This window comes from Anabrus simplex, chromosome 2 (genome assembly GCF_040414725.1).
Source record: "Anabrus simplex isolate iqAnaSimp1 chromosome 2, ASM4041472v1, whole genome shotgun sequence".
Taxonomy (NCBI): Eukaryota; Metazoa; Arthropoda; class Insecta; order Orthoptera; family Tettigoniidae; genus Anabrus; species Anabrus simplex.
In genome coordinates this window covers 893,505,462-893,531,865 of record NC_090266.1, presented here as the reverse complement: position 1 = coordinate 893,531,865, position 26,404 = coordinate 893,505,462, and the positions used below count along the sequence as shown (strand labels likewise).

General features: G+C 38.8%; 2 protein-coding genes across 4 annotated transcripts in view; one reads left to right on the top strand and one right to left on the bottom strand.

The window, feature by feature from the left end:
* The window catches only part of arm (armadillo), a 251,436-nt gene that overhangs the window by 33,018 nt on the left and 192,014 nt on the right, over positions 1-26,404 (top strand). For all 3 annotated transcript variants that reach the window (XM_067141649.2, XM_067141650.2, XM_067141651.2), the window contains exon 4: positions 25,844-26,031. In XM_067141649.2, the coding sequence (XP_066997750.1) occupies positions 25,844-26,031 (188 nt within the window). The remainder of the gene's footprint in view (positions 1-25,843; positions 26,032-26,404) is intronic.
* On the bottom strand, positions 3,987-6,273 carry LOC137498396 (uncharacterized). Its single transcript, XM_068225875.1, has 4 exons — positions 6,138-6,273; positions 5,905-6,036; positions 4,437-4,648; positions 3,987-4,347 (listed from the first exon to the last, which is right to left on the bottom strand). Exons 1-4 carry the CDS (start codon positions 6,205-6,207, stop codon positions 4,279-4,281), a joined length of 483 nt encoding a protein of 160 aa, XP_068081976.1. The 5' UTR covers positions 6,208-6,273; the 3' UTR covers positions 3,987-4,278.

Genomic DNA, 26,404 nt, shown 5'->3' with positions numbered 1-26,404 from the left:
ATTCCATGGTCACTGAATTACAAAGCAGGGGTATGAATAAACAAACATAATAAACATGAATACTAATATTTAAAAAGCAAAAAGCAAAGTCATCTCCGTACAAACCATGAAAGCCATTGGAAAGGGGGAAGGTGAAGGCTTCCACTATCCATGACGTTGGCACTTGGTGGGGTGGGGTGGAGTGGTTAGCTCAACGCATGACCGCCTTTGCCCCCAATAGTTAACTGGTACTCATTTATCATACGCAAAACATTCCTTCCAAATTACGTTAAACCTCTGTCACTCATTATTATTATTATTATTATTAATAAATTGCAAATGGGAAATACCCCGGTGGCAACGGTCACTTACAGTAATGTGATAATAAAGTTAACATAATTACCCAACTACAACAAAGAAACAAACAAACAAACAAACAAACAACAAGAGTACAAGAAGCAGATATATGGAAGGAAAATATAACAAGAATTACTGCTAGTTTAATATTCTAAATCGAGCAACATCATATACAAATTCACACACAACTTAAGTATTTACAGTGCTTAACAATTTGGCTTACAATATTATAGGTTGACCTTACTACTAGCTTAACATTATAAGTGATAATAAAGTGAAGTTAAACCGTAATTACCCTACAACAACAACAACAACAACATTACAACAAGCAAGAAATACTACTAATTAAACTTTCTAAATCCAGTGTCATTATATACATATTCACACACAACTTAAGTATTTCCAGTACTTAACACTACAAATTACAATACTATAGATTGAACTTACTACTAGCTTAACACTACAAGTGATAATAAAGTTAAATCATACTACCCAACAACTACAACAACTCAAGTACAAAAAGGAATTCCATGGAAAAAAATATTACAAGAAATACTACTAGTCATTCTAAATCCAGCATCATGTACAGTTTCATACACAATTTAATTATTTCCAATACATCCGTATGCTGGTTTCTGGCCCTAATTTTATGCTTATGATAATTTCTCGATAAGTATGAGGGAGGTTAGATAGATAGATAGATAAAGAATGGGTGAACCCTGCCTTCGCAGGGCTCCACACGTAGGTCTGTGAAGACCCTTTGTGTCCCTTAAACGGGTTTGCCTAGTCCAGACCTAGTGCTCCTATAAAGGATACCAGTGCCCGGATGTTGGCATTCCTGATGTCTTCCAGGCTCACGAAATGTGAGCCAAGGTATCGATGTCTAGTGCTTGCAAGAGCCTCACACTGACATAACACATGCGCGGAGGTCTCCTCCTCCCTACCGCATCTTCTACACATCGGATCCTGACTGATTTTCATGATGTGTAGGTGTCTCTGTAAGGTATTGTGGCCTGTCAACAGTCCAACTACCATTCGCATTCTGGTCCTATTCAAATTTATCAGGACCTTTTTATAACTTTGGCTAGGCCCTTTGATAAGTTCACGTGCCTGCCTTGCTATAGTTAACCTCTTCCAAATGTCTTAAGTGAGACTGGTTTGTCCACTGGGATATTACCAGTTTCACGCTTCGGAGTGACACTCCCAGGAAGGGCTCTGGTCCTATAAAAGGACCTTTTGAGCCTTGTTTCGCTAGTTTGTCAGCTTCTTCATTTCCACTGATACCTGTGTGCCCAGGGACCCGTAATAGGGTAACTGAGCTAAATTCACACAGCTGATCTAACATCCTTTGGCATTCCCATACCATTTTTGATGTTGTTTTAACTGCACATAGTGCTTTTAACGCTTCCTGGCTATCGCTGCAAATAGTGATACAATGAGGGAGGTTATAACCTATTCCTAATACAACTCCAAGCAGCCCTTCCCGTATAGCTCTTATAAAGACCACACAGGCGAGCTCTAGTTCTTCTAGATTCAAGACTTTCCCAATTAATGGTATTCCTTCTATTCCCAGTTACGAAACGCATCGCTCTTCTTTGAACTTTCTCTAGGGAATTTATTAAACCAACATGCAGATCCATATTCGAGAATGGGTCTTACAACGTATTTATAAGGTTTATTTAAACCTACTAGGGTGGTGAGCACATAAATAAGAATTCAATGAAAGTATTTTCCTTCTGGGCCTTCATGCCAGACAGATTTTTTTTTTTAAACAAATTTTTTTTCACTATAATATGATTTATCTATAGAGCAAAACCGCTATGCAGTGTGCGTATCATAGCAATCGAGATGGAATTGGTAATGTACTATGTATCTGTAGAGCCTATATACGACTTTTTACAATTACTTCTAAAGTGAATTTCAGCTGTGTGACAACGCTGAAAAGACTATGGACTTAGAGATTGGCATTCCTGAAGAGGGTTTTCTACACTTTCCCATTTTCACACATTGATTCAAGAGTCTGTATTGACTTGTGACAAAACCACTGTATTCTTCCGAAAACCACTGATAGGGACAGGTTTGGTTGTGATCCACCAAAAACAAATTATAATGACCGGTTAGGTAGTGATCCATCGAAAACCACTGATTGTCGCAGGGTTAGGTTAGGTTTGACAGGATTTGTAATTGAGCGACTGTTGTCATTGAAAAAACTGTCGTGACGACTGAAGGCAATAAACATAAAACTGAATCCATTGGTCTACAAAGTTTTCATTCAGTAGATACGCTAGGAACTGGCGAACCAAAACCGTACATACAAAGTTTACAGGAATCAACAAAACAGGATATTAATTCGTGGTACTCATTGTTCTTTAAAGAGAAGAAATATCCTGTCAACAATAGCTGCAGTGAACATGCTTTTTCACTATTATTGTCTGGCCCCATGGCTAAATGGTTAGCGTGCTGGCCTTTGGTCACAGGGTGTGGGTTTGATTCTCGACAGGGTGGGGAATTTGAACCACCGTTGGTTAATTTCTCTGGCACGGGGGCTGGGTGTATGTCGTCTTCATCAACATTTCACTATTATTGTGTAAAATAGAAACTTACTAGTTTTGACAAGTACAGTATGTTCAACAGCGACTCCTGAATGATGACGCGCAGGATGTCCAACCTCACTAATCTATGTTCCAGACTATTTCTACTTAAAAAATTGTATTTGTCCTTTAATGTGATTTTGCAATTTTTGCTGAATATTTATGTGGCTGAAATGAAGGTGGATAAGCTACATGGTCTCCTTTATATAGGAAGAATGTATCGTGGAAATTAACTCAATTTCGGTTTCATGTACATTACAGTTTCTCTAAGATATATTGATAGTAATTCAGTCATGTACGACGACGATGTATTTCATGGTAAAGACAGCTGCCTCTGTGGATCAGTGGTAGAGTGACGGCCTCCGAATCCCAATATAGCGGGTTCAAACCCGGCAGAGGTAGTCGGATTTTTGAAGGGCAGAAAAAAGTCCATTCGACACTTCATGTCGTACGATGTCGGCATGTAAAAGATCTCTGGTGACGCATTTGGTGTTTACCCGACAAAATTCATTAAATCTCAGCCACAGACGCCCAAGAGAGTTTCGGTTTACTCGGTCTGCCATCTAGTGGGCCTAGAGTATAACGGAACGTCAAAATTGACGAGCAGACAGCCAGATGGCGTCAACTTGAAATGTCTGCACATGGTAGCTGAGGCCATACGATTATTATTATTATTATTATTATTATTGTTATTATGGTAAAGACAAATTACTTTGCAATGCTATCTATCTTAATGGTAATGTACTATGTACCTCTACTAGTGTAGGCTACTGAGTGCTTGATTCGAAGCAGTGTATCGATTCATTCAGTGTCCGAGTGAATCGATTCACAGGAACGGCAAGCTCATGGCACACAAATCATGCACAATCACGGCTCAGTGAGCCACACGACACACACGGCTCCTTATAGGCACACTGGACACTGGCGGGGAGTCGAGCTTTCGCTGCAGTGAGCCACAGTGAATCATGGCACACTGAAAGAATCGTACGCAGTCATGGATCAGTGAGACACAACACACACATGGTTCATTATCGGTACAATGGACATTGGCGGGGAGCCGAACTTCCTCTGAAGCAATACATACAGAGTCATGGTACACTGAAAAAATCGTATGCTATAATGGACTCTCGAGCTCAGCTCATTTGAAAATAATACCTATTCGCATCCACTGTCCTCTTCTTACAGGGAGTTTTAAACAATACATGGATTTATTTGCAGTGTTAAAAAGATAGAACACAATTCCAAAGTACCTAGGTTGTAAGTAGGTAGTCAATTAGGTTATTCTAATTACTGTATTAGTTTAATCAATCAGTATCTTTATAACTAGTTGATGTTCGACAATTACTTAAACTCAGCTCTCTAGCCTCCACACCTGGCTGAGTGGCTCAAACGGTCGAGGCGCTGGCCTTCTTAACCATGACTGTAAATTAAAGGAAAAATAAAAATTAATTTCTGTAACATCATTAAACATCATTCAGTAGAAGGAAATATTCAATTAAGTATAATTACCACTAATTGATCCTTCCTCCATTTCGTTGTTGGTTGATGCTCAACAAGCTTACAGTGATATGGTGCATTATCCATTACAATAACACAGGGTCCTATATTTCTTAATCCTACGATTAATTGCGTCTTCACCCACATCTGAAATTTCTCACTGTTCATAGCACCATGGTAATCCTGATTTCTCTTCAAGTTTGTAGCAAATATCAAATCAGCACCTGTAAGAATTTTAAGTTTTAGTATGAAGTTATTTGTTCTAAAAAAAGTATAGGCCTATTAATAAAAAATGTGATTTCTGTTGAATGATACAAAAAGCTGTCTGATTTTAAGTAAAACCAACTACTGTGTAGCAAAGTCACCTGATGATGAAGTCAATTAATTACTACTTACACTACTTTATCGTAACATCTCTCATGAATGTATCTCCATTAGTAGGCCTATATCTGGATTAGAAGTCCACGATCACTTGCATAAAAGATATAAGTATAAACACCCATTTCAATACCTTAGAACAAATGTAATTGCTGCGAACACTGAACCTATATCAGGCAGTAAGAAATAAGAAGCTTGGAAGGTGTTCAACAGTCAGGTATCAAGCACTGATTCAGGTGGAGATTGTCGAATGCAGAATAAACATAATAAATAGGCCTACAATACAAGTAATTTACTGATACAAATATCCAGTAATATTATATGAAAATACACTGAGTAAGTTTTGATTGAAATACCTCTCTAAGGTTAATCATTGGCCTAAAGTGAATACCTGCAAGTCTTTTTAATAACAGTGGAGAAGTCAAAATCAAAAACCACGTACAGAGCTCAATGAGCGGTAAGTTATAATGCCACTTCCGACCTAGTGCCAGTCAATTTCAATCAATCAGTCACCACTGATCTGCACTTAGGACAGAAGATGTAGTTTCAGGGATAGGCCTAGTATTTTCTTCAATAATTGCAAAGAATTTGGAAATTTATTGAACATCTCCCTTGGTAAATTATTCCAATCCCTAACTCCCTTCTTAAAAAAAAACAAATATTTGCCCCACTTTTCATCAACTTTAGCACTGTACTGTGATCTTACCTACTTTTAAAATACCACTGAAACGTATTCGTCTACCAATGTCATTCCACACCACCTATCCACCGACAGCTCGGAATATACAACTTAGTCCAGCAACTTGTCTCCTTTCACCCAAGTCTTCCCAGCCCAAACCCGACAAAATTTTTGTAACGCTACTCTTTTGTCAGAAATCACCCACAACAAATCGTGCTTCTGTCTTTTGAACTTTTCCAATTCTCAAACCAAGTAATCCCAGTGAGGGTCTCATACACAGGAACTGTACTTAAGTTGGGGTCTTATCAGAGACTTATGTGCCCCCCCCTGCATCCGTACTACAAACCCTAAATACCCTCATAACTATGTAAAGAGAGATCACCTCACTACAATAAAATGAAGTAAAATAAATTAAGAACATACCAGGTACAAAGCCATCCTTCGTTCCAGCATGAACAATAACCAGTCTTCCTCCCTCAGACACAGGTCGACGAATTACTCCTTGAACATCATGTCCAGATTTGTGTGGTTTATTCCAGGAGTATGTGGGTGACCCTGAAAGACAAATGCACAATTGAAACCAAAGACACCTGATGAAGATAAATTATTCCAAGATTTTTTAAATATAAAATGTAATATATAACATATATATTCACCATTCATAAAAATCCAAGTCTCATCCAAGAAAACAACAGGTTTTGGTTTCTCACTGTCCTTATTACGCATGTATTCCCTCAGAAAACAGGATCTCTTAAAACAAATGTCTTCATTTTCTCTAACATACGCATAGGGATCACCTTTACTCCACACAAACCCCATGGCCTTCAAAATTCTTCTTAATGATGTTTCGGAGCCCTTGTACAAATAAGTGTCATAATTTGCTTTCATGTGGTCGAAAACCTTTCTTACAGTTACGACTTCTCCTGTGGGAAGAAAAAAGAGAGTTACAAGGGACTCAAAAGAGCTGTATGACAATACATGCACAAAACATTCCTGGGAGCTTATCTCACCTGCGTGCCAATTTCTATAAATAATGTTGCAATAGATTCCTTATGAAGTCACCTTACCTTTATGTAATTTATCATAAATAAACCTTGCTATCGCTTCCTTAGAAAAACTGTCTATGCCGGTCACTGGATGTTCACGCTTTCGGCGTTTACCTGGTGTAGAAAATTCAACTCCCTTCTTGAAATTTCCTATTACTTTTCGGACTAAACCGAAACTACACTGTAAGAATACACACACAGAAATATATTACATACACATATACCATAAGTCAACATGAATACACAAAGGTTAAGTCTACGAACCGTATCGAAGTCGACACAAGACATGGTACCGGTATAGGCCTAGGCCTACATGATCAGGTTAGGTTAGGTTAGGTTCAGAATGAAATACTGCTCCTTTTCAACTGATTGTCATTATGCCAGAAACTTATCATAGAAACAAGATAAAAACGAACACTTACCCCAGTTAATAATGAAACTCTTGCCATTAGCTTCGTATCACTACGACTGATACCTTCTTCGTCGTCTTCCTGTTTCAATTGCTCGTAGCAATGTACAAGCATTTCTTGACCTGAAGCTTGTAAAGGACGTAACCTTGGTTTCCTTTTCGGAGGAGTTTTTGCAGATTTTTCTTCCTTCTTAGACATCCCAATCGAATTCTGTTCGTATAAGTATGGGACGAAATAGGAACGTAATTAATAAAATGATGTGCTCATCATTTCACACAAACTATGTTATTAAATGCATTATCCGAACATGCCACAATTCTACTTACCTGGTATTAGCCAAATAGATTTACAATCCCACAGAAAAAGAAAATATGCTTTAAATATTCTCGCAAATGTATCGCTAGTGACTTTAGAGGCAATGCGGTGGCAACACACAATTCACGCTAGAACAGTGACTGAACGTTGCCAACGTGCCAGATTAACGGTAACAGTAAGACGTCGTATCGGCAAGTAGGGTCCCTAAACTGTATGGTTACCGACACTGAAAAAGACCCAACAGCAAGAAAAGTCACTATAAACCAATACCTTAATATTACAGGGGAGAAAGGGTAAGGTTGCACACTTAGTGTACGTCCTTACACGGAGAGGACTATAAACTGATGGTTCAACATTGTTGAAACAGTCACCATTCTTTTTGTCAATTCCATTGGCATTGGTACATAATACAACAGTTATGTCCTTCATTTTTTTTTGCAACCCCTTAAAAGGCCATTTGAGTTCGTTTTGTTGGATTGCATGCAATAAAATAGTCAAAACTGGTTAAGACGTCCCTCTCCTAGCGCATTTCCCTGGTTATTATGCCATTATTCCAAAGGCCTGGCTAAGGATTTGGTAAAGAACTTAATTTCACGGCCGCGGAGCGCGGTTGCTTGTCAGCCTACAGCTGCGCGGGGGGCGTCAATACCAAGCCAGTCTTATTCTCTTTGCGTATGATGTGTTTTGTTTGTGAGGCCTCTTTCAGACTGCGCGGGTTTGACCCGTTTCCGCGCTTAGCTACTGGTCCGTCTAGGCCTAAACTAAGAACTGATTGTTCAGATAGAATCGTTCAGATGGTGTGGAGGCAGAGAGTAACGGCGCACAGGAGAAAAGTTTGAGTGGGCAGTCCGTGGTGAATCGCAGTTCCACGCCCACAGTTGCTTGTTATTGAACATTAGTATTTATGCATGTCATCATACACAAGGAATCGATCGTGCTCATGACATCAGTACAGAACACGATAGTGTACCTATAAGAAAGTAGAAATGGATTTAGATGATAAACAAAAGTAATCCCGCTCTCACCCATTTGACATACAGTATTTATTTCTCATTTTCAATTTAAAAGTTAATCGTGTGCTCTTTTCTTTTCCTGTGTGATGTACAGCGGTTGTTATGGAACCTGAAATAGACGTTGAGAACTTAACTTTAATGTCCAAAATACCAGTGGTCTCGTGTTGGGGAAAGTGTGGTCTCATTTATACCTGTTATTGACAGTATCCTCAAAATTGTACCCATCTTCTTCTCTAATGAAATGTGAAGGACACAGCATTTGTGAACTATTTTTGTATTTTCATAGGTGTTAACGAAGACTATAAAGGTCCATATTTATTACCCACACTGAAATGTTTGTTGAAAATGATCCACTGGAAAGCGCAGGGAAATTTGCACCCATTATGTAAGTCAGTGGAAGATGGTCAATCCACTTACACATAAGGGTGCGTTTTACTCCTGAGTGACTTATGTACGTAAATTAGGCGTATTGTACTTACACATAGTGGTTTGCCGGACATTCTGTTATGGAGAAGAAGAAAGCTAGACAATTTATAGATGATGAAAAGTTAAAGCTTATTGAGAAAGTGGACGCTAAACCACACGTGAAACGTGTACAAATCGCCCAGATGTTGGACTTTCCTGTGGCAACTTTAAACATAATTGTAAGCGACGTGTATAGTTTGAGTTTCTAAGAACTTTTTCCTTGAAGTTTTACTATGTTCATGTTCTTAGAATGTATTATTTCTTTATTTCATTAATGATAATTGTAAACACTTGTTTCTTTGTTTTTATTGTAGTTATTTTCACGTTCAAACTTAACCTGAAATTTTACAGTGTTTTTGTTTTTTGTTTTTAAATTTTTAGCATGTTCCCTCTTTATGATATTTTTTTCGCTCCCCACGAAAATGTCCTAACCAGTTTTGGCTGTATAGCAGTTTCATCCATATTGTACATATCTGGTGCATCATAATGATTAGTGATTTATGAAAGGTTCTCGCAGCCTACAACCTCCTTGTCAGCGTTAACTTCTGCAGTCTCAATGCTTTACATGCTACATCAGCCCATGGTATTTTTTGAAACGAAATAGCCAACCCTTACTGTATGCCATGCTCATAACTAATTTGTCACCAATAAGCTTTGCTTGTTCATTAATCTCTTCATTGGTTACAATTCCACTTTTTGCATTCACTTTGGATATCCAAACACAGTAAAACCTAGTGGCATCGTTTTTCAGGGGTGAGGGGTGTAAATGGCGATGGATGTAAGAAAATGATAAATGCAGGTAACATCAGTGAATAGGGGGAAAGCAAAATAATTATGGGTGATGTATTTGGATACGTTTCATTATGTAAATCTCATAACAACAACAACAACAATGGCTTGTGGCCCATGTAGAGGCCTGGTGCAGGTCTTTTGAGTTGACTCGTCTGGCCTGTGCGTCTATGAAAATGCAGTCCTACCTAGGATGAATTCTACTGCTCAAGACAGCAGTTCTCTTATTGCAAATTAAAGATATACGTGGATATTACGGTGATAACCTGTATTTTCATAAAGATTCCATAGACCCTTTGCGACGATAGATTAGAGATCCAACAGGGCGCAGTTTGGACACTGTCACAGAAGTTGGAAACTCAACACGGCAATCTTTGTATTAATTCCTAAAAATAACAATATTTCTAGGGGTCGATTAATGGGTCGAGAGGCGTTGGCGCCAGGAGGCTCAGTGTTGATGCTCGTGAATAACCTGCGCACTGCACTCCAGCCTACAAGATCCTTGCTCAAGACTAGCAACTCGGAATCACTCGTACATTCTCCTGCTATTCTGTGCTAGGGTATTGAGTTGTCGCTTTAAATTCAAAACCTTTCGCTTATAATTTTCTTACAAACGATCGATCAATGCAGGAAAATTGTGGCAGAGGACAAATATTTCTTGACTATCCATGTGATAAACTGTAGTTCAAGGAACGATGGATGTGGGGAAATTTAACATTGGTTTATATGGGACATTTTTGGGACCAAATAAATTGAACAAAATGGTTTGCGAGACTTGTTGGTCGCTTGAAGTGCAATTTTCTGTTTCCGCCAGTAGCGCACATTGTATTCGGAAAGTGAATACTGTACTTGCGGCCCGCTGCCCTATTCCTGTATATTTTCGGCGTAACTGATCACTGCGAGTTTGTACGATGCCGTATTACTCGAATACTTGCTCATTGTAGAGTAATAAACGGTTTTGATATCACAGAAAACACATGTACCGCACCCGAAACACTCGTAAAATATGTTTGTAAGACTGGAATAGTGTCACTAGCCACTTCTGCGCTGATTCACTCACTGAACTAGTGCAGTGGTATTTCCTACTGCCAGATAACAGCACGTTGCCCAGTATTTGGAATGTCTGGATTCGCAATAGGAAGGCTGCTACTCGAGGAGTTCACATCTTTATTTCGAAACGCATCTGAAGCTGCGTGATAGATGTTCGAAAAAGTGGGTGCGTCAAATACTGGAACATTTCTTTTTCTACACTTTGAACCCAAAGTCCAGTAGACGTCCGCTATAGCAAGTACGGTATATAACGAGAACTCCGTTATAGCGACGATATTTTCTGCCACTTCAAAATTCCTGTATTAAACTGTGTATCGTCCTTCGGTTACAGCGAAAACCCTATCACTGGCGCATCCGTTATTACGAGCGATTAATCGCGTGCGATTTTTTCCGTTACCGAGATTTATGCACCGGGCGAGTTGGCCGTGCGCGTAGAGGCGCGCGGCTGTGAGCTTGCATCCGGGAGATAGTAGGTTCGAATCCCACTCTCGGCAGCCCTGAAGATGGTTTTCCGTGGTTTCCCATTTTCACACCAGGCAAATGCTGGGGCTGTACCTTAATTAAGGCCACGGCCGCTTCCTTCCAACTCCTAGGCCTTTCCTATCCCATCGTCGCCATAAGACCTATCTGTATCGGTGCGACGTAAAGCCCCTAGCAAAAAAAAAAAATATTTATGCACCCCAGCGATGATATTGCATGCGATTGATTACCTTCGGCATCGTTTCCTCGCTATGTGCACTAGCGATTTCTCTCGTCGACATTCAAAGGAGATATCTGAGTCGATTAGTAATATCCGTCGACAGTTGTTCCGTAGAGAAAATTCGAAATGGAAGAGGAAAACACGTTTTTGTAATAAATGCGTAAATAACGTGGCCGATAGCAGTTGTTAACTCGTTAAAAATAAAGACTGAAGTAAACGATATCTTAATTTTAATGTTATATACGTAAATTAAGTAAGAATGTGATACACCTCAAGATATGGCAGAGTACATCACTGATTTTAGAGGATATTTCATATCTTCTCTCGTCTAGTTACGGCTATTTACATGTAAATTTTTTGCGAGGAGGTTATTTTTCTACATGCGTTTCAAATATGTTTTCATGTTAGGCTACATATACGGTTAGGTTAGGTTAGGTCACGCTGTTTGAAGAAGAAAGCTGAGGCGTTTGCCACAGAAATCTCTGGAGTGATACCGTATTTCTCCGAATCCAAGACTTTTTTTTTCTCAGAGTCTAATGTGAAAACTCAAGGGTTGTTGCATTCGCAGCCTAACAGGAAGTTAATGGATACCACTGGCAACTATCGCGGTAACCACGCTGCTTCTTTTCACACACGCACAGAACTCGTTGACAATAAACGACCGCCTCTTTACTATACATCGCTAGCCGCGACAACCGGTTGTACAGAGCCTGTGTGTTTCTCAAATCTGCAGAATGGCATCAAAGCATGCGACCCTTCGAATTCTTAGAAAAGCCATGGCTACTCAGTGGCAGAGTCATAACGCTTCTATTGTACTTGACGCTTAGTAAAATTAAGGTTTATGGACAGCCGGAATATTTTCGTGATGGATAGTCGTATTGTAAAGATACGTGGAACAGGTATTGCCGGCAAATTTTCAACAGGTTCTAGTCGATATTATGATGCCAATTATAAGTTCATGTTTATTAAATACGGCATAGGCCTAACTAAAGCCAGTATTTGGCGTTAGCGTGAAGACAGAGCTGAAAAATGCGTCCTGTACAAAAAATGCATTCAGTGGTCCGCAACAAGGACGCTTTAAAGAAGTCGAAGATGAAATTGTGAGGTATATGCACGAAAAACGCAAGGACGGAATGGCCATACCGTGGCGCAATAAATTCGTTCGTTGACTTTCAACGTTCGCGATTAGGCCAATACATCGCTAGCCGCTGAATTTGGCCGAACCCGGCCAGCGAGACGTGCGTGTAGCGGCAGCCGGTTATATCTGACGCTGCGTAAAAGTAACAGTTTTATAGACAGCAAAAATAATTTCCTGATGGATCGTTGTACGGTATTGTAGAGACGCATGGAATAGTTATTGTCGGAAAATTTTCAATGAGTTCTCTTCGGTATTATGATGTCAATGTTGAGTTTTTGGTCCTTAAACCTGCGGAAATAAATAATTGTGCAGCCACCAAAAAAAGAAATACGGCACGACGAAAGTCAATGTTCGGCGTCTAAAAATAGTCTAAAAATGCGTAGGCCTACTGTAAGACAAGGCATTCATATGATTTTACAAACTTCTTTTTGAGTCCGATTTAAATTTTTTTGAAGGAAAAAGTTGGGTTCATCTTGGATTTGGAGATATACGGTACTATATTTTTTTTCAGAATGAAATTAAACATTCACGTATCGGATTACGAAAAATAACAAACAAGTAAGCCGTAGTGTGGATATCATCTATGGAAACGCAAGTTTTGAACAAACTGATTGCCGTTTCATACCGATTTTAAAGTGCATGAAGGGTTTTCCAACTTTTATACAAAAATCGGATATAACGACAATCCGTTATAGCGAGTAAATTTTTCGCCGTTATGAATTCTCGCTATAACGGACTTCCACTGTATTGGGATGCGTAAATTATGCAAGTGCGTTAATTATTCGAAAAAATGCTGTACTATGCTATTTTCATAAGAAATATGTATTCATTGCTTGTTGTGGGTGATAACATGGGGTGGCAATATGTAGGGGGTTGACTACTTCTATTTTTGCCCTGCCGCCCTACCCCCTGTTGTCATCATCTCTTTTGATTTACTCTTCTCTACACTAATTCTCAGTCCAAGCTCTTATCACCCCATTTTGTACATAAAGTTGAACTTCCATTTCCCCATTTCACTATGTCATCTACAAACGGTAAGACCTTTGCTGTGTTCATTCCCATCTTCTGTTTTATAAACTTGTGGATTTCATCCAGGGCAGTGATGGTGATTCCTGTTTCTGTTTCTATATCAAAGTGTTTTGTTCGTTCTATCTTGGCTTTTACATCTAACACATTTTTTTGTTTGAAGCTTTTTTTATTTTGCACTTCTGCTCTGCTCTTCTTGTTTCATCCTCAGTACATCTCAAACCAGCTGCCTGGGTACACTGTCATAGTTCTTGATGTTTATAATGTCATCAGCAAATCTTTCCTTAGCTCCCATCTTTTCTCCATGTGCCTCACATCTTTCTTAAGGCCATATAATTGTTCCATTATTTTCTGTTGAAGATTTTTCAGATCTGTGTTGATGTAATTGTCATGTGCTCTTTGAAGGCTGAATGTTGATTGTATCTGATTGCGTTTTATACCATTCATTTTTTTTATGTCGTTATGCCCTAATTAGGAGCTTGATTGAACCAGCTTAGCTGATGCGCTGGCCTTCTTCTCCTCCCAAAATCTCTTCATCCTCTTGCTGAGCTTCCTCCCTTGTTCTTCTATCCAAGTAATAGTGGCTCTGGTGTAGGGTTTATCTTCAAACTGGTGATTGTCGATTTTGGTTCTGTATTTACATCTGTCCTATATAATGTCTTCTGAGATGTTGATTTCCTGGAGATCTGTTTCACAAAGCCAGCTGTTCTTGGTTTTAGATGAATGGGCCAGGTTGAGAATTCTTTTATTTAGTCTGTTACTGTTCATTCTGATAATGTGTCCATAAAATTTATCGTCTTTTCAAAAAAGTGTGAGATATTTTTTCAGAAAGACAATATATTTCCTGGCAAAATTTTTTGTTAATTTTCCTTTCGTGTTTCTCTATGTCTTTGCTTAGAGACCCGCCACCAATGACTAAGGTTTCTAAAGCATATAACGCTTCAGGTTTGATTACTGTATTATAGTGTCCACGTTTTGCTTTCCGAGATTCTGATATTTTATTGTACCTGTTCCAAGTGATCCTGTTAGCTTTCTGTAACTTGGAAATTCTTTATTTGCTTCGCAGTTTAAACCAGAGGGCTGAATATTTTCTCCCAAATATCTGAATTGGTTCACCTGAAAGATTTTGCCAAATTTAGTTATATATAGGTTATCCATCTAAATATCGTGAAGCTCCTTCCATTTATTGAGTTTTCTCATGCGAGATTTGAAGTCCCGTTTTAATGCATATTTCATCTAATTTTTCAACGGAATGAATCGCTTCTTGCCTGTTAATTGGAAAGGATTGCTATGTCATCCGCAAAGGCCAGACAGTGCAAGTGAATTTTATCTTTCAGTAGTCTGCCAAGGGTTATTCCTTTAATTTCCTTTTCCCAAGTCCCGATTACTTTCTCGAGTACAAGACTGAACAGCAACGGAGATAATCCGTCTCCTTGACGGACCCCGGTGTTAAAGGCTCCGATATTTCGCCTATAGGTGTGCCGGTGTAAGGTTGCACATGACAGCTGCGCACAATGTTGGTTACACTGCAATGGCGCACGAAGCAATGTTGCCACCGCAACAACAGCTGATTGCACGTCACGTGTGTTTTTAAAAACATGGGAGAAATGCTTTTAATGTCATCGCGATGATACAATACAAATACAAATGAAATCGGCCGACAAAATCAAACTTTCAACACAGCGATTAAGTTTACAATAAAATACTTCATCACACAAAATAATACAAGATGATTATACTACAAAGTTCTTATCGCGATGTTAGAAAATACGGAAGAAATCGGCCGACAAGTATCTCATTTCAAATACACCAATAACTCTTAGAATAATATACACCGGTGCTATCACAAAAGGTTTCAAGTAAAATACAGTATATACAATTTACAAAACTTCAGAAATCTTATTTTCATACCTAATTCACACAGGTAGAGGCTCGATACCCTCCAGATCACTGCCATCACTACCGTCACCGTCGTTCTCATCTTGGCAGATCATCAACTCCTGACAGTCACTGATGATGCCATGTATTGCCATTGCCCAGTTAATGAATGTTGCAACATGCCTAACTTTCTTCCTCCACAAAGCCGCATCCATTGAGCAATATCCTCCTGGAGCAGTCCTTCCACTTCAGTAATTGTGAGGGACTTGTTATTCGTGCGTATGTAATGTTTTACTTTCACCCCGTACCGTACCAACTAAATTAGGTTGAAGTGACAGTGGCACGGGGGCAACTTAATAACCTCATGCCCTTGTTCATTCGCTACCTTGTCGGCTAATTTAGTCATACACATATGCGCTGGGATATTTCTTTACTGCAGCCATTCCGCTAACAGTTCTTTACGGGCGCTTGAAGTAGGTGTCTTGTTCATTATTACAGAGTGGAAAGGTGCATTGTCTATAACAATGACAGAAGGGACTTTGAGCTGTAATAGTCGTAAACGTGTCTTCATATTATATCAGCATGGAAAGAATTAATTCCTTTTACAGGAGTTGGCTTAATTCGTTTCTTTCCCGGAGTGCTGTGAAACAAGTCCCTACTATCAGGGCCGTTTCTGCTACTGCTATGTTCCCCAGTCCCTTTTTCCTTCTGTTCTTGGAGGCGAACACCTGTCTGAATAACAGTTCGCTTTGAAAGCCCTAATGTTTGACATATGCATTCCACAACTTGATCTGTAGGAACAGAGAGATGGCTATACAAGCGTACGAATTTCCTCTCCCTCTCGTAAAACTCAGGATTTCTCCACACTAATTCTACTAACACTTGACCATTAAGAGTCACTCTGCGGTGCAAAGGATTATCACTTCGCGGTTCATGACTATGTTGTCGTTTCCATCACATTGCACTGCATTCGTTAGAATAAAATTTCATGATTATCTCACAAAGAAAACAAAACTTTCATAAACATGCGAATTACACCTGACGACGTACTAGCGGCGACAGACAAAACGGCAACACTTCAGTACGGTAGTCAAGCTAGTTATAGATGACACCACTATACTACCCAGATTGCCGCCAACAACAATCAACTGAAAATACCGTATTCACGCGAATAATACCCGCGTGTTTAAAAAAAAAAATTGTGCCTTGACATTGGGGTGTGTGTTTTATTTGAGTCATTGTTGGCATTTTTTCAAAATCAGCCTTCCTAAAGTTCGGGTGCGGGGATTATTCGGTGGCGAGTATTATTCGCATAAATACGGTAGTTCGTATTTATTTTGTGGCTCGCTTAAACATTACAATATTTTTTTAAATGCTCATTTTTGTATAAGCAAATAAAAGATTATAAGCAACGAATTAACATGAATAAAATGCATAACTGTATCTCGCATAAAAAGTAGTAGATTGGTGATTCTGATTGACGATTGATGTTCATTTCATTCTTGTAGTGGTACCAACATGAATTACAACTGTCAAGTGCAACTATTGAAGTAGTGCCAGTTAATGTTTATCTGATTAATGCCCTTGTTTTTTATCCACTTCAAATTCTTCAAGAGTATTGAAAAGTATTTGATGGTCTATATAGAGTCATGTTTTTTTGAAATGTACAAAAGTAATGACAGTTTGTCTGGTTTTGCATATTTGTAGGATAGTTTTAAGATTAAGGATTTATTCTGTACAAGATCTTCCTTTTCGGAACCCTGCCTGGTATTCACCATTTAGAGGGTCTGTTTGTTTCTCAAGTCTAGTGAGCAAGGCTTTGGAAAATATTTTGTAAACAACTGGTATCAAGCTAATTCCTCTATAACTATTGATGTTGGTTTTATCCCCTTTCTTGTGTAGTGGATGGATTAACACACATTTCCATTCTTCAGGGATTTCTTCAGTGATCCATATCTCTTCAAGAATCAAGTGGATTTTCTGTGCTACACTCTCACCTCCTATCCTTAGCATTTCGGCAATTATGCCATCTTCCTCTGGGGCTTTGTTATTTTTGAGACGATGGATTATTTCTTTGACCAATGTTGGGGGTTCTGAATCTTGATTAGATGAGGATATTTAAAAGGTGAGTTGTTCAGATCCTTGAAATACACTGCTAGAAGTTTGCAATTTTCTTGATTATTCGTTTCTAATGTTCCATTCGGGTGATTGAAGCAAAGACCAGGTGCCTGATAATTTGATAATTCTTCTCGGAAAGTTTTGTAGAAGTTACGTGTATTGTTTTTTTGTAAAATCTTGTTCAATTTCTGTCAATCTGTAGTGATCAAATTTGCATTTCTTAGACCTGATGATTTTTTATGTTTCTGTATTTTGGTGAATTTGTGCCAGGTTAGTTCAGTTTTATGAGAATTCCATTTTGGCCAGGCTTTAATTCTAAAGTTTATGGCCTTATGGCAGGTTTCATTCTACTACCTATGTTTGTGTTTCCTGGGTGGTGTGCCAACAATTTCAAAAGCCTTCAAAATTATGTATTTTAATTTCTACCCTGTTTGAAGGATCGTGAGTAGGGATACTTTCAATGAAAGTACTGGTGTTTTTTTTTTAAGAAATTCTTGATTGACGTGCAGGGTTTTTGTTATTCTTGCTTTGGACCTGTTTGGTTGAAATTTTACCTTGATTAAGGTTAGATAGTGGTCAGAGTCAGTGATTCCTTTTTTATCTTTAACATTCATAATTTCTTTTTGATTTTCTTGCAAATAGCCACATTATCTATTTGAAATTCTCCCAAGTGAAAATTTGGGGATCTCCAGGTTTTTTCCTTGTGTTGAAGCGCCCGGAAATGTGTTGACATTAATTTGAGATCAAGATTTTTGCAAAATTCAATTAATCTTTCTCCATTCTTACTAGTCCTATTGTGTGCTGGGTAAGTCCTACAATGGTCCTGAATTTATTTTCTATATCAATTTGGGCATTAAAATCTCCCAATAGAATTATGTGATGTTTTGGAATTGTGGCTGTAGTTTCTTCTAGGAATTCCCAGAAGTCTTCTGTCATTTGTGGATCTCTTCGATTATAGTTACTGGTGGGAGCATGTGCATTAATCAATGTCTAAGCTGTGTTTCCTGATGTAATGGATAATGTTGAAATTCTTTCAGAAGGTGAAGAAAAGTTCAGTATTGTTAATAATGTTTCTTCTTACAGCGAATCCAGTGCCAAATTGTAATGGCTTCTTGTAAAGGGAGATTATTGGCTTGCCTGTGTAAATTCTATAATATCCTGATTCAAAATGATTTTCATCTGCGTCTGGTTTCCTGAAGTGCTAAAATTTGGGTGATTAAGTTATGTAACATGTCTGTTAATTGCTTTTAACTTCCCAGTTTTCCAAAGTGTGTTGATGTTTAAACTACTAATGGAAGTCTTCCATTTTGGGCGAAGAGATTTGGGAAGCTCAGATACATTCCTGTATGATGTTCTCGGTCCCCCAGAATCCGATGACCGAGAAAAACTAGTATGTCTGCTAGTGCCTGGAGTAGGTGCGTCGTTGAAAAATGGCATCATGCTAATAGGCTGAAGGTATTGAGAAGATTGATTGTGATCAACCTCAATGTTTCAACTAAGGTAGTGAGCTGTAGAGGTTGCCTCAAGATACCAGTAATATTGTTAATACTTTTTTCTTATTAGAGGGTTCTTGTAAGATGATATTTTTAATGATAAATGATAATCTAAAAGATCATCTCAAGTGGCAAAGAGAATTTACCACGGATAAGATAAGACAACATTTACACATTTTGCATTAACGCTTAATGAATCCCACAGGAGGTAATCTCTGACTAGGTCTGGAATATAGGTTAGGATATTCTTATCTGTAGTAAATTCTCTGAATTTACGCACCGTCTTTACCACTGACTATCTCGTAGAATATCATTTATCACTAAAGTAACTTTCTAATTTAAAAAGATAATAAAATTACTAGTGTAAGAGGCAGACCATTACATGCTCATTAAGAACCTTTTTAATAAGTATTGTAATACAAGAAATAGTAATGATAACAACAACGATGATGATAATAATAATAATAATAATAATAATGTTATTTGCTTTACGTCCCACTAACTACTTTTTAAGGTCTTCGGAGACGCCGAGGTGCCGGAATTTAGTCCCGCAGGAGTTCTTTAACTTGCCAGTAAATCTACCGACACGGGGCTGTCGTATTTGAGCACCTTAAAATACCACCGGACTGAGCCAGGATCGAACCTGCCAAGTTGGGGTTAGAGGGCCAGCGCCTTAACCGTCTGAGCCACTCAGCCCGGCGAACAATGATAATACTAAGGAAACACTAGGGTAAAGCACCTGAAGGGGAAGTGCAGCGTGTCATTTACCTGACCAAGATGAGTGGTGTGACGTAATGGAGGAACATCAAACTGGGGCAGCTAGTTGAATTCGAGCCAGTGAAAGAGTAACGGTTTTTCAAATGCCTCACTTTGTATGCTGGAGTGGAGAAAAAGCAGGACTTCATTAAGATAAGTTTCAAATTCCTAGGTGTTCGGACAGAAATAAACCTAAATATTACCAAATATTCAGTGTGACTTAATAGAATCTGTTGCTTTTTAAGTACGGAACACGTCATTCTATGTTTAATAGTGTGTGTTTTTATTCCTTGTTTAATGGTGTGTATTTTTTTACTGGTATGTGTAGTGTAATATTTATATCGAACTTGTGTTCGGCAGACTGAAAAAGCTTTTAAGTTACGTTCAACTGCCTTGACACTGGAAGGTATGGTTTCCTTCTTAACGAAATAATACTAGTGAAGTACAGAAATTTACCTATAAAAGGATACAAAAGTTGAAAACTGAAAAGGGAGTCTGAATTGATAAGATTTCTGGGGATATACTAAAGGCAGTTGGTTGGGATATAGTACCATATCTGATGTACTTATTTTATTATGTTTGCATGACAGTGCTATACCAATGAATGAAGAGTTGCTGTAGTTGCCCCAGTGTACAATGAAGGTGATAAACATAAACGCGATCAGGCCAGTCAGCTGAACATGTGTTGCATATAAGCTCTGAGAAAGCATTCTTTCTTATTATATTAGACATGGAAATTCTCTTTACTCACTATCATGTGAAGAGTTTTCATTCCTGTCCACCTTTAACCCGATGAGTGCTACGCCTGCCTATAGACGGGCTGACGCGGCCAGTCCACCACTGCTACGCCCATCTATAGACGGTGTGCAAGAATTTTAATTTTTTTTTGAGTTTCCCGGTTCACTTTCGAGTACGAATTTGATCTATGACATGTTCTGCCATCTGTTGGGCATTATGTAGAACTAACTGATCAGAGATTATAGCTTCGGAAAGTAACTTACAGAGCTTTTTGTAGACGTCCGTGGAGTTCATCTGTGACGTAAACAAACATGGCGGAACAACATTTTACTTGCGATGTCATTTCGGACACAGAATCTTTCAGTTATTAACCACAGCGGAAAGTGATGATGGAGATGATCATTTTAAGGAATTGTTAAGCGATTTTGAAAGTGAGAGTGATAGAGAGTGCCGAAAATATTGTATGCGAGAGAAAAACGGAGCTTCCTTCTAAACTAAGGAAGAACAACACGGCGAGTACAAAAGCTATTTTATTGCTAATTTCGTGGCGGATGAATTACTTTTCTTCACCAGAGTTTCAGGTAACTGTGACAGACTATGAGGGCCAAGTAGTGTTTGATGACAACCCGGATATCAGTGATTTTTTTAGAAACGTTTGTGCCAGTGGAGTTGGTGCAGGAAGTTGAGCAAATCGGCATCACAAACAACCAGTAGAAAATATTTAACTATCACCACATTCCAGGTTTGAAAAGTATTTTAAAATATCAACTTATATACTTCTAAGAAGTTACATGTATGAGTTGCCTACAGATTTTAGGAAATATTATTGTTTTGGGCTCTTTACTTTGTATAAAGATAATGTGCACATGGGCACAGAAGTGTAATTTTATTTTCTCTCAAAATAATATTGAACATAAGTGTAGGATTTTCCATTTGCATTTAGATTTATAAACAACCAACATTTATAAACATTTTAAGTATATCACCCCACTGATAAGTTAAAAATTGAGGCTTCTACAAATTCTTTTGCATACGAATGAAAAAACTCGGCACTAAGGTACCAAACAGTTAACTGGTAACTCAGCACTTTAAAGGTTAAATAGACCTGACTTTCTACGCTTTTTATCTAACAAAATTCTTCATTGATTATGTACCAAATTGATTAGTATCAGATACCTTAATGCTTAACATTCTCTATGAATTTGCAGAATTCAAAATTTGTAAAATGTCATTGATCTGGCATTCCTATCCTTGCAAGATTAATGATAAATGCAATTTAAAAGTCTGAAGAATGAACTTTCAGCAGCTAATAATAATCCGAATATTTAGTTCTGTATCTTCTGCTAATGTATTTTAAAAAAATTATTTGTGTTTTCTATTGCAGTATTGTGTTTACCTGTCCACTATTCTCTCTCTGCTGTCAACTTTCTCATCTACACTAAATCTTTTATAAAATTTGTCTATTTGGAATTATTGTTTTTTATGTTTAGGCTGCTGTGTAACAATTCTACAGGGCAGGAAACATTATCAGCTCTATCACAGGCTATCTTTGTGATAAAGTATTGACAACAAAGTGTTGTTGGAGGAATAATTTTGTGCCTTCAGTGACTTATTCTAAAAAGTAAATATAGTGTTATGAATAGGATGATGTAAACAGTTGAGCAATACACACTTCTCATACAGGCATTTTTCTTAAAGTTGTCATTGTGGTTCATGGTGTGGGCTACTGTAGTCACGTCCTAGATCATGAAACATGGGCAACGGCTGAGTGGCCTAGAAAGTGGTCCTGAGAGTCGGGATACCAGTTGCTATGGACATGGCATCTCGGACATATTCTGAGTCGTGGCCCTCCTTGTGCTCAGGCGGCTATGACTATACAATTCACCGGTGGTCCATAACCCGTTAGAGGAGAGATCCTTACTTGGACTACGTGCAAGTAGAGTAGCATCGTGCTTCATGAATTTACCGAGCTCGTCCCACTCCCATTTGACAGGCGAGGGACTCCTTGGAAACAACTTGGCGAACAAAATGCAATTCGATGGGGAGCTATCAATATTAATGGGGCTTATGGAAGAAAGAAAGTAGAACTGGCTGAGTTTGCAAAGAGGATGCATCTGGATGTGCTAGAAGTGAGTGATATTCGGGTAAGGGGAGATAACGAGGAAGAGATAGGAGATTATAAAGTGTACTTGACGGGTGTTAGAAAGGGAAGGGCAGAAGCTGGGGTAGGGCTCTTTATCAGGAATACCATTGCACGCAACATAGTTTCTGTTAGGCACATAAATGAGCGAACAATGTGGGTAGACTTGTCAGTTGGAGGAATTAGGACTAGAATTGTCTCAGTGTATACACCATGTGAGGGTGCAGATGAGGATGAAGTTGACAAGTTCTATGAAGCATTGAGTGACATCGTGGTCAGGGTCAACAGCAAAGGTAGAATAGTGCTAATGGGCGATTTCAATGCGAGAGTTGGGAATATAACTGAAGGATACGAAAGGGTGATTGGTAAATGTGGGGAAGATATGGAAGCTAATGGGAATGGGAAGCGTTTGCTGGACTTCAGTGCTAGTATGGCTTTAGCAGTTACAAATACATTCTTCAAGCAAGCGGCTATTCACCGCCACACATGGGAGGCTAGGGGTACCAGATCCATAATAGACTATATCTTAACAGACTTCGAATTCAGGAAATCTGTTAGGAATGTACGAGTTTTCTGGGGATTTTTTGATGAAGCAGACCACTATCTGATTTGTAGTGAACTAAGTATATTTAGGCCTAGGGCAGAGAAAGTGAAATCTGTCTGTAAACGAATAAGGGTAGAAAATCTCCAGGACTAGGAAATTAGACAGAAGGGCTTGGACATGATTAGTGAGAAGTTTCGAACAGTAGACAATAAGCAGGTTCAGGATATAGAAAGTGAATGGCTGGCATACAGGGATGCTGTAGTAGAAACAGCAAGGGAATGCCTAGGAACAACTGTGTGTAAAGATGGGAAAAGGCGAACATCTTGGTGGAATGGTGAAGTGAGAGCAGCTTGTAAACAAAAAAGGCGGCTTATCAGAAATAGCTCCAAACAAGGGCAGAGGCAGACAGGGATTTGTACGTAAATGAAAGAAACAGAGCGAAACAAATAGTTGTTGAATCCAAAAAGAAGTCGTGGGAAGATTTTGGTAATAGGCTGGAAAGGCTAGGTCAAGCAGCAGGGAAATCTTTCTGGACAGTAATAAAGAATCTTAGCAAGGGAGGGAAAATGCAAATGAACAGTGTTTTGAGTAATTCAGGTGAACTAATAACAGATCCCAGGGAATCACTCGAGAGGTGGAGGGAATATTTTGAACATCTTCTCAATGTAAAAGGAAATAATCAACATCATCAATCTCATGAGGAGGAGGAAAATGATGTTGGTGTAATTACGCTTGAGGAAGTAGAAAGGATGGTAAATAAACTCCATTTTCATAAAGCAGCAGGAATAGATGAAGTTAGACCTGAAACGGTGAAGTATAGTGGGTAGGCAGGGATGATATGGCTTCATAGAGTAGTAAGATTAGCATGGAGTGTTGGTAAGGTACCTTCAGATTGGACAAAAGCAGTAATTGCACCTATCTATAAGCAAGGGAACAGGAAGGATTGCAACAACTATCGTGGTGTCTCATTGACTAGTATACCAGGCAAAGTATTCACTGGCATCTTGGAAGGTAGGGTGCGATCAGTCGTTGAGAGGGAGTTGGATGAAAACCGGTGTGGTTTCGGACCACAGAGAGGCTGTCAGGGTCAGATTTTCAGTATGCACCAGATAATTGAAAAATGCTACGAGAGGAATAGGCAGTTGTGTTTATGGTTCGTAGATCTAGAGAAAGCATACGACAGGGTACCGAGGGAAAAGATGTTCGCTATACTGGGGGACTATGGAATTAAAGGTAGATTATTAAAATCAATCAAAGGCATTTATGTTGACAACTGGGTTTCGGTGAGAATTGATGGTAGAACGAGTTCTTGGTTCAGGGTACTTACAAGGGTTAGACAAGGCTGTAATATTTCACCTTTGCTGTCTGTAGTTTACATGGATCATCTGCTGAAAGGTATAAAGTGGCAGGGAGGGATTCAGTTAGGTGGAAATGTAGTAAGCAGTCTGGCCTATGCTGACGACTTGGTCTTAATGGCAGATTGTGCCGAAAGCCTGCAGTCTAATATCTTGGAACTTGGAACTTGATAGTAGGTGCAATGAGTATGGTATGAAAATTAGCCTCTCGAAGACTAAATTGATGTCAGTAGGTAAGAAATTCAACAGAATTGAATGTCAGATTGGGGATACAAAGCAAGAACGGGTCGATAATTTCAAGTAGTTAGGTTGTGTGTTCTCCCAGGATGGTAATATAGTAAGTGAGATAGAATCAAGGTGTCGTAAAGCTAATGCAGTGAGCTCGCAGTTCCGATCAACAGTATTCTGTAAGAAGGTAGTCGGCTCCCAGGTGAAACTATCTTTACATCGGGCTGTTTTCTGACCAACTTTGCTTTACGGGAGCGAAAGCTGGGTGGACTCAGAATATCTTATAAGTTAGAAGTAACAGACATGAAAGTAGGAAGAATGATTGCTGGTACAAACATGTGGGAACAATGGCAAGAGGGTACTCGGAATGAGGAGATAAAGGCTAATTTAGGAATGAACTTGATGGATGAAGATGTACACATAAACCGGCTTCAGTGGCGGGGTCATGTGAGGCGATTGGAGGATAGGTTACCTAGTAAAATAATGGACTCTGCTATGGAGGGTAAGAGAAGTAGAGGTAGACCAAGGCGACGATGGTTAGACTCGGTTTCTAATGATTTAAATATGAGAGGTATAGAACTAAATGAGGCCACAACACTAGTTGCAAATCGAGGATTGTGGCGACGTTTAGTAAATTCACTGAGGCTTGCAGACTGAACGCTGAAACGCATAAGTCTATAATGATGATGTATGTATGTATGTATGTATGTCATTCAAGAGAAGTATAAGTAGGTTTGTCTGTTATCCCTTTAACTGTACACATTCATCACTCAGTAGTATCCACGATTCATTAGAGTTGTTTACACAGGCAGGTTTTATGTGGTACTGGGATAGGAAAGAGCTTGTACTGGGAAGGTAGTAGGTATGCCCGTTAATCCTGGCGTTCATCCCATGTGAAATGGGAAACCATGAAAAGCCATCTCCAAGGCTGATGGTGATGTTTTGAACCCTTGTCTCATGGGTAATGATCAGTTTGTGAATTTTGTAGCCCTAGATATCTGAGATTAAAGGAGGCGCATGGTTCATAATATATTGTAATGTATTAGATCGTAACACCCTTTGGAATCCTCTTCCATTTTCTTTAGCTACTTTCATGATATTTTATACCTTATTTTATATTTAGGACTCTGTCACTTAAGTATTTTATTATGATTTTATAGAAATGAATCAACAGTTAAGTCAGACTCGGTCACAACGTGTACGAGCGGCTATGTTTCCGGAAACTCTTGAAGAAGGCATCGAAATTCCTTCTACACAGTTTGATCCTGCTCAGCCAACAGCTGTGCAGAGATTGGCAGAACCTAGCCAAATGTTAAAGCATGCTGTGGTTAATTTGATCAACTATCAGGTGAGTGTATCTTTTAAGGAATAATATTAGAGAAAGATAAATTATCACATCAGATTTACTTAAGCTATTGTTATTGCACTCTACAATTTATAAAAATTGAGATTGAGGATTTAATGGCAGTTTGGAGTAGGTTACTACTCTGGCTTGCTCTGGCAGGTTTTGAGTACAGTCCGCAAAACTTTTAGTGATACTTCGTTTTATGGGTATGAGGCGTAAGGAGGGAGCTACCCTGGTTCTGGTAATACTGCCAACTGAATATTAATGAAATCTCAATTGAATCGATAATATTATCGATCAATATGAATTTTCTAAACCTTTATTATCTTAAGGCAGCAATTGTTACACACACACATTATATAACATTTCTCGATGC